The sequence below is a fragment of the Hordeum vulgare genome, unplaced genomic scaffold, assembly GCF_904849725.1.
Source record: "Hordeum vulgare subsp. vulgare unplaced genomic scaffold, MorexV3_pseudomolecules_assembly, whole genome shotgun sequence".
Taxonomy (NCBI): Eukaryota; Viridiplantae; Streptophyta; class Magnoliopsida; order Poales; family Poaceae; genus Hordeum; species Hordeum vulgare.
This window is the reverse complement of record NW_025422601.1, coordinates 38754-50221: the sequence shown is the minus strand read 5'-3', so window position 1 is coordinate 50221 and position 11468 is coordinate 38754. Positions and strand designations below refer to the sequence as shown.

The window sequence follows — 11468 nt, the reverse complement described above, 5'->3', positions numbered from 1 at the left end:
TATTTTTTATTTTCATAATTAATTATTTTGACTATCCAAACTATTATCTATTTTGTTATTTTCAATTAAAAACTATGTTTATTAAAAATTCTTTTTGCATATTTGAGAATTTGACAAAACTATGATAATGAAAAGTGTTTCAAATTGAATAAACAATGCAAAACTATTTTTTAATTTCATAATTAATTATTTTGACTATCCAACCTATTATCTATTTTGTTATTTTCAATTAAAAACTATGTTTATTAAAAATTCTTTTTGCATATTTGAGAATTTGACAAAACTATGATAATGAAAAGTGTTTCAAATTAAATAAATAATGCAAAAATATTTTTTATTTTCATAATTAATTATTTTGACTATCCAAACTATTATCTATTTTGTTATTTTCAATTAAAAACTATGTTTATTAAAAATTCTTTTTGCATATTTGAGAATTTGACAAAACTATGATAATGAAAAGTGTTTCAAATTGAATAAATAATGCAAAACTATTTTGTATTTTCATAATTAATTATTTTGACTATCAAAACTATTATCTATTTTGTTATTTTCAATTAAAAACTATGTTTATTAAAAATTATTTTTGCATATTTGAGAATTTGACAAAACTATGATAATGAAAAGTGTTTCAAATTGAATAAACAATGCAAAACTATTTTTTAATTTTATAATTAATTATTTTGACTATCCAAACTATTATCTATTTTGTTATTTTCAATTAAAAACTATGTTTATTGAAAATTCTTTTTGCATATTTGAGAATTTGACAAAACTATGATAATGAAAAGTGTTTCAAATTAAATAAATAATGCAAAAATGTTTTTTATTTTCATAATTAATTATTTTGACTATCCAAACTATTATCTATTTTGTTATTTTCAATTAAAAACTATGTTTATTAAAAATTCTTTTTGCATATTTGAGAATTTGACAAAACTATGATAATCAAAACTATTTCAACAATTTCTGACTTCATTTGGTATATTTCGTGCATTTACTTATTTTTTTGAGCTAGTTGACCCTGAAATTGAAAAGCACTACAAATAAACTCTGAAAATGTTGAAAGTTGGCATGCTATCATTATTTCACCCACATAGCATGTGTTAAAAAGTTGAGAGGGCTACGACAAAAACTGGATGCAGTTCGTGTACAAAACGAACAATCTCTCTCGAAGTAGCAGCATTTCGAACGAAAACTCATCTCTTACAAAGGGATTTCATTTTTTTTGAACTCCATACTTTTTGTGTGTTCAAAATGCACCATTCAAAGGCACATCACAAAATTTCAACAATTTCTGACTTCATTTGGTATATTTCGTACATTTACTTTTTTTTTGAGCTAGTTGACCCTGAAATTGAAAAGCACTACAAATGAACTCTGAAAATGTTGAAAGTTGGCATGCTATCATCATTTCACCCACATAGCATGTGTAAAAAAGTTGAGAGGGCTACGACAAAAACTGGATGCAGTTCGTGTACAAAACGGACAATCTCTCTCGAAGTAGCAGCGTTTCGAACGAGAACTCATCTCTTACAAAGGGATTTCATTTTTTTGAACTTATTTGAACTCCATACTTTTTGTGTGTTCAAAATGCACCATTCAAAGGCACATCACAAAATTTCAACAATTTCTGAGTTCATTTGGTATATTTCGTGCATTTACTTATTTTTTTTTTGAGCTAGTTGACCCTGAAATTGAAAAGCACTACAAATGAACTCTGAAAATGTTGAAAGTTGGCATGCTATCATCATTTCACCCACATAGCATGTGTTAAAAAGTTGAGAGGGCTACGACAAAAACTGGATGCAGTTCGTGTACAAAACGGACAATCTCTCTCGAAGTAGCAGCGTTTCGAACGAGAACTCATCTCTTACAAAGGGATTTCATTTTTTTGAACTTATTTGAACTCCATACTTTTTGTGTGTTCAAAATGCACCATTCAAAGGCACATCACAAAATGGACAATCTCTCTCGAAGTAGAAGCGACCCCCGCAATAAGAGACGACATTCTTCTACTCTCATATATGGTGGACACTAGCTCACCTGATTTTTCAACCGTCGATGATGGTCTCTACTCCTACTTCCCCTAGTGCATAACCAATATCTAGCACAAGGAGAAGAAGGAGAAGCGACCCCCACAACAAAAGTGGTTCCGCGGCACGCCACGTGGTTCCGCTGCACGCCACGTGGGACTAATGGTCTTTCATTTTTAAATGACTGTTTTAATCAAAAACAGATCTGTTACAAAAGGGATTTCATTTTTTAAACTTATTTGAACTGAAGACTTTTTGTATATATATGTGGTCGAAATGCATGATACCATGAAGTTAGAAAGGGCTAAACCATTCAAAAGTAGCAAATGAAGTTAGAAAGGGCTAAACCATTCAAATTTGGAAACTATAATGGCACAAACAGAAACTAGACATATATAAATTGGTCCAAGAAGTACATGATACTAGTCCAAACAGTACATAATAATAGCTACCATAGATATATATACAAGTGTTCGACGTTCAGAACACTACTCGTCCGAATCATCTAAATCAGAATGTCCACCTTCCTCGAGGTGACGCTGGCCATAGTGGACGACTCGAATCTTGCGGTACAACTCGTATGAAACGTATGCATCTTTTGCTGCATACTCAATGTTGATATCATCAAGTGGGCCCTTCTCCCAAAGTTTGTGCTGAGACTTTGGGAAACTGGTCTTCATATCACCATATGAATCGTCGATCAAGGCAACTGCCATATGAGCCATCGAAGTCCTGTCATGTCGAAGCCTGAATATCGTTTGGAGATCAACGAGGCAACCAGCTGGTATCTTAATACCGAAGTTGTGCCTCATCTTCAGCTTGTCATTCCTTATGTCAACGGAAGCTAAAGTGATGCCGCTGCGAAGGAAGTCCATGAGTTCTGGACAATGCTTGTCACTCCTGCAACAGAAACAAATTAAAATGGAACAAATGTTACATACTGCTGCAATAAGGAAACATGTTTCACTATAACTAAAGAGAAAATTATCTTTAGGATTCTCATAGAACATATGCAATGGAACCTAGAGAGATCACTATAGCTATCCAATGGAACCTAGAGAGATCGCTAGCTATATGCAATTTTCATGACTATGACATATCATATTGCTATCCAATGGAACCTAGGGAGATCACTAGCTATATGCAAATTTCATGACTATGACATATCATATTGCTATCCAATGGAACCTAGAGAGATCACTAGCTATATTCAATTTTCATAACCTTGGATCAAAGAACACCGCATAAAATTGTATCACTACAACTATGATTTCAATGGAACATATTGAACCAATCAGATTTTCAGATTGTGGAACACTATTCCAATCAGATTGTGTTCCCTTCAACTAATCAAAAATGTTTCACTACAACTATTTGAAGCGAACCAACTATGATTCCAATGGAACATATTAAACACTAGTTGATTCTAATACGAATTTTCAGATTATGGAACACTATTCCAATCAGATTGTGTTCCCCTTCAACTAATCAAATACGATTTTTCAGATTATGGAACACTATTCCAATTAGATTGTGCTCCCCTTCAACTAATCAAAATTGTTTCACTACAACTATTTGAAGGGAGCCAACTATGATTGAAACAAATAAACTTACAATGTCATTATCTTGGATCAAAGAAAGCCTCAAAACTTACCTCGCCCATTGGAAGATCAAGACATGGCGTGCGAAGCATAGTTGGATGACGGTAACACTGCGTTGATCGGCCGTGTACTCCAGCTCAAGCCCCAAGAACTTATCATGATCCACTGCGTTGTCAAACCATCGTTCCTTCAACTGTTGAAGAAAAAACGACACCTCTCTGCTCAGGTTCGTGTACACGACATGGAGCTTGGTCGTGCCATGTGCGAGCACCTCATGAAAGCTAGTTGGCATGGTGGAAGAAGAGAAGGGAAGAAGAGAGGAGAAGAACAGAGAGGGAGAGCGAGAGAAGAAGAAACAGAGAAATGGCGACTGTACGTTTCGGTTCGTGCTTTTCATCGCCCGAAACGATGCGGGATGCAAACCGTTTGGGCCTTTAGTCCCGGGTTGAGCCACCAACCGGGACTAAAGAGGTATAACAACGGTTGCCACCACTACGGCAGGCCACGTGTTAGGCCTTTAGTCCTGGGTTGAGCCACCAACCAGGACTAAAGGGGGATACGAACGGTTGCCACCATCACTGCCCATCGCATAGCCCTTTAGTCCCGGTTTAAAACACGAATCGGGACTAAAGGCTCCTTACGGGCCGGGACTAAAGCCTCGAGGGAGGCATTGAGAATTGGGGCGACGTGGCCGGGACTAGGCCGGGCCTTTAGTCCCGGCCCAGAGGCAGGTCGGGACTAAATGGTCCCGGCCAAAGGCCCGTTTTCCACTAATGACATATCCTAAATGGCATTATAAATTTAATAATTTGAATTGAAAATAGGTGTACAAACATATTAAAATACCCTCAAAATATTTTTAGTTTAATTAAAAGAGGACAATGTTTCCATGTTTTGGGCCGAGCTCAGGCTTAAGATTTTGACTTGAGGCATTGTGTCAAGTCTGGCTTGAAATCTGGCCCGGTCGGGGTAGGATAAGGACTACCTTCTCAGGACGTACGCACGTGATGTAAACTTATACGGTGTTGCTTATAAACTGACAAATGAAGCTCGAGGAAAACATTGCAACGTGCGCATGCACCCAATTATATAGCCAACGTCCTCGTGGCGCACGTAACACCGACGAATCCCACCCACCGCCAACGCCGGCATGCATAAATTCGCATCAGCGCCGCGTCACCGGCCGCAAGGCGGACGGACGGAGGAATCGATGGAAACGGAAGGAGAGAAATATGGAAACGACGCAGGAGAAAGAGGAAGAAACGGCGGGGACACGAGACGAGAGGCGCGAGGCGATCGATCCATCACAGCAACAAGTCAGCGAGCGGCGCGGGTGGGAGCCGACACGTACGTGCGCGATGATGCTGATGCTCAAGCCTAAAGCCTTTCCCTTTCCCCGGTTGCGCCGTCCCCACCTAAAGCAGCTCTTGCTTCGAGCCTAAAGCTCCCTCAGTCCCTCCCACCCCCGGAGTAGACAACGACCGGCCGATCGACCCCCAAACGGCCACTCTCGATTCGATCCGCTCCACTGGGACGGTGCTCTCGTCGCCTCCCTCACTCTGTCCGGGCGGATTTGTGATTTGCCCAGGTAATTGGCGCAATCGCCCTGCTCATCTTTGCTGCGATTCTTGCCGGAGCTTAGCGATTCTGCCTCGTCCTCGTTGCTAGCTTGGCGTGGTAGATAGCTGTTTGGGTGGTGTTCTGAGGGAGTCCTGCTTCTGCTTGTCCATTCGGCTTTTGGGTCAAGTGAGGAATTTACTACGAGTAGTTTCTTTGTCTGCTCATCTTCTCTGCTCTGCTCCAGCTTCTTGCTTCTTGCCTCCAACTGAGATCTTTGCCGGCCGTGGGCGAACATTCACCTCATCATCATGCTTGGAGATGAAAGTCTTGATTACTGACTAATCGGTTAATCAGTTGGTTTATTGATTGATCGGTTGGTCGGCCGATCGATCTCACTTTCCCCAAATTTACTCCTACGTATGGTCGAAAAGATCTCCTACCTACGGAGCGAAGGATTCTGATCCTGAAGATATGTGTGCACACTTATTGAGTACTACTCATGTTTCATTTATTATTCTCTCTTGTTTTCTGAGCCCAGTTGTTCTGTCTCTTCCATGCTTACCACGCATACATCACATGCCTAGTCATTGTGAACCTTTTTAAGAAACTTTGCCCAAATTTGGCGAGGGAACTGCACCCATTTCGTTGACCATTGGCCACACTTGCCATCGCCATTCATGTCCCATAGGCCATAGTGGTCTTTTATGGCCTGCCCACTCATTTCACACTCAAGGACGGTCTCTAACAAGTGGCATGCTGCAAATCTTTCCTGTTATTCATGATCAGTATATTCAGCGTAACTGGTATCTTGACGCATATGTTTCACAAGTTCAAGGGGGTGCATCAATCTTGTGTCCGACCTTGAACTGTAAAACTGTTTGCTGAATCACACATATCTTTTCTCTTGTTTTGACACAGTGAATATGGATGGGAACAACAGAGGAGGCGGACATTCTGAAGTGTTAAAGAACTACAATCTGGGCAAAACATTAGGTCTAGGCACATTTGGAGATGTGAAGGTTGCAGAGCATAAGCTTACAGGACAGAGAGTTGCTATAAAGATTCTGAACCGTCGTAAAATGGAAACTATGGAAATGGAAGAGAAAGGTATGCCTCCTCCTTGTACACTAGTCCAGGATACATTCGGCTTGCTTGTTCAAGATTTCGAGTTATCTTCTTTCAGTGCCGGTCAGACTTGTGGGTGTATTCCTGGTTCCTTGTTAATCAATTAGTCGAGATAAAGTACATTAGTCTAGAACACATTCGGATTTGGCTAAGAAGAAAGTTCACCTTGTCTTCCTGCTGCGAGTTAATTAGTAGAATTTTCAGCTGCAATTTCTTCATAGGCTCAATGTCTAATGTTTTACTTCAATTGTTTTCTCATATCTTGTTTCCAGCAAATAGAGAAATCAAGATATTGAGATTGTTCATTGACTTCATTCACCCTCATATCATCCGGGTTTATGAGGTCATAGAGACACCTAAGAATATATTCGTTGTGATGGAACATTGCAATAATGGCGAGCTATTGGACTACATTATTGAGAATGGGCGGTTACAGGAGGATGAGGCTCGTCGAATCTTCCAGCAGGTGCCTTTTCTGATCTTGGCATGTGGGAACACATTTTTTGGGAATAACAATAGGTGTTCATTAATGAAATTCACTGATCGTAGTATTTTCATCGTGAAATGTATGGACATATTGGAAAATTGTCCACTGTCCACATTCCTCACCTGCCTGCTATACAAATCATGATCAATTTGCTCGGTTTGCATTCATTGACTAAGTTTTACCAAAGGATTTGTTTTCTGGATACCATCTTTTCGGGAGGGCCCCGGAAAAGCCGTTTTCCATAAAATCTCTGAATATAAGGATTATTTCGCACAAAATTTTCAAACGAATTTCCAATTCAAAAACTTCTAGCATACAAATGTATTATATTTAACACATATATTTTTTTTGGAAAAGGAGGAACTTAGCCCCCGGCCTCTGCATCAATCGATGCATGCAGCCATCTATTAAAATAGGTTCAAAAGAATGTCTTAGATCCAGCAATCTTTGAAGCTCAAAAATCAAAACAAAGATGAAATGAAAACAAAACTGCCATATCCGGCGTAGCTAAAAGCAGACTACGAGGCCTATATTTAACACATATATAGTAAAAGCTAAGTTGTTGCTGGTCCGGTGATCAGTACGTTTCATTCCTTGCCGATAACCAACGGGCCGGATTCGACTATTTATCACCGGAACCATTGCTGATATGTTTTATGCACTAAAACTAAAGCTTACAAAAAACACGGAGTTGATTTGCTGACGTCTAGCAGTCACGCGCCGCCATCTTGACGTTTTATGGTTGCCCATGCATATGACCCTCTTGACATTTGAATTGAAAGGAATTGAAAATTTTAAGTGGTATCGAGTTTTTGGGGCTCAAAGAAATTTCCGGTAACCGGACAGTTACTGAAAAAATAAAACCTTTTAGCTCATGATCTGTACCACATAGAGCTGCAAGGTTTCCAAGGTAATTGCTTTGTCTTTTGGGTTGAACTGATCAAGAAGTTAACATGTTCTTGATGCCTCGATTGTTTTTGTATCACTCGGGTATCTTCATCTTTTGACGCATTGGTTATCATAGTATCAGTAATTAAACCAGTTATTTTAAATTACTCCCTCTGTAAAGAAATATAAGATCATTTAGATAACTACTTTAGTGATCTAAACATTCTTATATTTCTGTACGGAGGGAGTACATCTTATTCTTCATGCCTTGATTGTCTTAGTCTTAGTGCTTAAATTAAATTGTCCTTTTAAAACAAAAAGAGATGGTATATCCTTCTGAAGGTGAATCTGTAACTTGAAGGGTTCTTCCTGATTCACTGAATGCATATTGAGGTTTTGTCTCATTAATTATTCAATTAATATTTTCTTGAACAGATTTTAGCTGGTGTTGAATACTGCCACAGAATAATGGTTGTTCATCGTGATCTAAAGCCAGAAAACCTGTTACTTGATTCCAAATATAATGTGAAACTTGCTGACTTTGGGTTAAGTAATGTCATGCGTGATGGCCATTTTCTGAAGACTAGCTGTGGGAGTCTAAACTATGCTGCACCAGAGGTATTCACTTATCTGTATAGTTCAGTCTTTATCCTCGCGCTTCACATGCATCATCTGCTTTAATAGCTTAGTGAGTGTTTCTGCACAGATTATCTCAAGTAAATTATACGCTGGACCTGAGGTTGATGTTTGGAGCTGTGGGGTGATACTTTATGCTCTTCTTTGTGGCTCTGTTCCATTTGATGATGACAATATTCCTAGCCTGTTCAGAAAGATAAAGGTGAGACAGCACATATGTAGATTAATTTGGATCTGAGACAAGTGTATACCTTTTGTAGATTAGTTGCATTTTAGCAGTTATTTACTGTCTAGATATTTGACGCTCCTTGTTTGGTGTTCCAGGGAGGTACTTATATCCTTCCAAGCTATTTATCTGATTCTGCAAGGGATTTGATCCCAAAATTGCTTAATATTGATCCAATGAAGAGGATCACAATTCATGAAATTCGAGTCCACCCATGGTTTAAGAATCACCTTCCTTGCTACCTGGCAGTACCTCCCCCATATAAGGAGCAGCAAGCCAAAATGGTAACCGACTATTTCACATTTCAAGCGACTATCATACGTGCACAGTAAAACTTTTCAGCCTTTGTCCACTAATACATACAGGATCTTGGATGGATCGTAGGAAAACTAACATCGATACTTTTGACATAAAATGCTATTTGTATGGGTATAATCTTAATGTAACATTTGCAAACAAAGTATTGTAGAAAGGAACGGTCAAACTTGTGGCTCAAAGGTTCTTCTTTGTCGAACATGCAATTCATTTTTTATAAAGAAGAGAACGCCGACAGTGCGATGCTCTGTTCTCAGATATCCACCTTCATAGCTTGTATAAACTTTTATTTGGCGAGTAGTCTACATACCGTCATCTTTGTCATGCACATGATTAACCGTAAAACGAACTCTAATGCTTAACTGATAGGCAGTGATTCTGCTGGTTACTCGAGAGAGAAAAAAACTAGTCAAACAACAAAGCTATCCATCAGCTGTGGCTCAAATATCATGAAAAGAACTTTCTTGTGGGTAGAGATTATGAAAGTTAAATGTCATGTAACGATATAAAATTATGGGATAATTCCTTACTATTGGTAGTCATCACGAGATGAAAAGGTAGCACATCAAGTCACCTTGCAATGCCTTTTTATTTATATAAAAAAACTACTATGTCCAATTCATATTAATTGTCGCTGATTTAGTATAAAGTTATACTAAATTATGAGATTTAGTATAAAGTTATACTAAATGATGAGATTTAGTGTAAAGTTATAGTAAATCAGCGACAACTAATATGGATCAGCGCAAGTAACAAGCTCTCTAATGTCGTTTCTATGGCAATGATATGCTGATTTGATATATGTTCATTTCTGAAGATTGATGAAGATATCCTCCGAGAGGTTGTCAACCTAGGATATGATAAAGATCATGTGTGTGAATCGCTGTGGAATAGGCTGCAAAATGAGGTATATTCAAACAAAAATCGGTGGTTCATTCCATTCAGTTTTCATAACTGACTATAGACAATTAATGTTTTCCAGGAAACTGTTGCATATTACTTGCTCTTGGACAATCGGTTCCGATCTACTAGTGGCTATTTGGGGGCTGACCACCAACATCTCATGGTTAGTCCACATTTGCATCATATGTGACTTGTTTAAGGCATTAAAGGTTTAAGCACTATTAACTTTCTGAATGGATGGTTCTCTAGGATAGGAGTTTTAATGAGTTTACCTTATCGGAATCGGCAAGCCCAAGTACCAGGAATTATCTTCCAGGAATCAATGATTCTCAAGGTGGTGGCTTACGGCCATATTACCCTGTACAAAGGAAATGGGCTATTGGGTTGCAGGTCTTGCACATCGTCCACATTAATTCACTTTCTTTTGCACATCCAGCTGTTGAGCTAATGCATCACTTATCCAGCAGTCCGGAGCTCACCCTCGTGATATAATGATTGAGGTTCTAAAGGCACTTAAGGAATTAAATGTCTGCTGGAAGAAGAATGGACTCTACAACATGAAATGCAGGTGGTGCCCTGGGTTTCCTCAGGTCAGCGATATGTTGTTAGATTCCAACCACAACTTTGTTGATGACTCTACCATCATGGATAATGGCAATGCTGATGGGAGGCTACCCGCCGTAGTCAAGTTTGAAATCCAGGTGTGCAATCTCACTTTCTACATACTACTAACGTATTCTTTTGAAATAACAAGAAAAATGCTCGATTTTCTACTCAATGTCGCAAAGACTAGCCACTATATTCGGTTCATCATTGTTACCAAGTGACCATTATAATGTCCAGCAGTGGCCGCATGCATCGTTCTGATGTAGAGGCCGAGGGATAACCTCCTTTTCGAAAAATAATAATTATAATGTCCAACATGTGTCTGCTGTTGCCAACAAGTATGGTCTACTGATTCGTATTAATAAAACAAATAACTTCCCAAGTTTTAAGGCTGCATGGTATTGGTTGGTCATATAGTATATGCTTCAGGTGTTATAATTGGCATGGATGGTATATATATGCTGTCTATTTGGCTCTCAATTTTTTTTCTACAGCTTTACAAGACCAAGGATAACAAGTACCTGCTAGATATCCAGAGAGTTACTGGACCTCAGCTCCTTTTCCTGGAATTTTGTGGGGCGTTCCTTACCAACCTTAGGGTTCTATAATGCTTGTTATGGTTGAGTGGAGAATATCAGAACTTACGACTGTCCCATATGTGTGGTGCGGTTCATCTTACCAACCTTAGGGTTCTATAATGCTTGTTATGGTTGAGTGGAGAATATCAGAACTTATGACTGTCCCGTATGTGTGGTGCGGTTCATCGCCGCAATAGTGAATAAGTGATGTTGTGTAAATATATAGGCGGCGGCGTGTTTCATCTTCCTTCTACCCAGTCCCTGACAGCGAACCATGTTGTTTGAGTGACTAGTCCTGTGTCAAGCACCAAAAGGTTAAGTGGTCGTTAACTTATATGGTAAATATGTTGTGGTACGGTGAACCTTTTCTGATTCTGCAGGCTGCACGGCTGCTGGTGGTGATGCTGAAACACAAGCTTTTGTGATATTATTGCAAGATGTAGCTTCTATTTGCCTTGCTGTTGAACATGGTGATGCTGCGTGTATCTGCAATCATCGCAACCGCTA

The 11468-nt window shown here is 38.9% G+C and overlaps 1 protein-coding gene across 1 annotated transcript; it reads left to right on the top strand.

Annotated features, from left to right (window-relative positions):
- The first annotated feature begins 4928 nt into the window (after window positions 1-4928).
- On the top strand, window positions 4929-11182 carry LOC123421061 (carbon catabolite-derepressing protein kinase-like). The gene is made up of 11 exons (XM_045107486.1): window positions 4929-5225; window positions 6116-6304; window positions 6595-6788; window positions 8133-8315; window positions 8404-8535; window positions 8658-8843; window positions 9692-9781; window positions 9857-9940; window positions 10027-10167; window positions 10245-10478; window positions 10878-11182. Exons 2-11 carry the CDS (start codon window positions 6121-6123, stop codon window positions 10989-10991), a joined length of 1542 nt encoding a protein of 513 aa, XP_044963421.1. The 5' UTR covers window positions 4929-5225; window positions 6116-6120; the 3' UTR covers window positions 10992-11182.
- Window positions 11183-11468: the final 286 nt, after the last annotated feature.

Coding starts and splice junctions, on each gene's coding strand:
- LOC123421061 (XM_045107486.1), top strand. CDS start 6,121: ATGGATGGGAACAACAGAGGAGGCGGACATTCTGAAGTGTTAAAGAAC. Junction 6,305..6,594: donor TATGGAAATGGAAGAGAAAG/GTATGCCTCCTC, acceptor TCTTGTTTCCAG/CAAATAGAGAAATCAAGATA. Junction 10,168..10,244: donor AATGGGCTATTGGGTTGCAG/GTCTTGCACATC, acceptor CTTATCCAGCAG/TCCGGAGCTCACCCTCGTGA.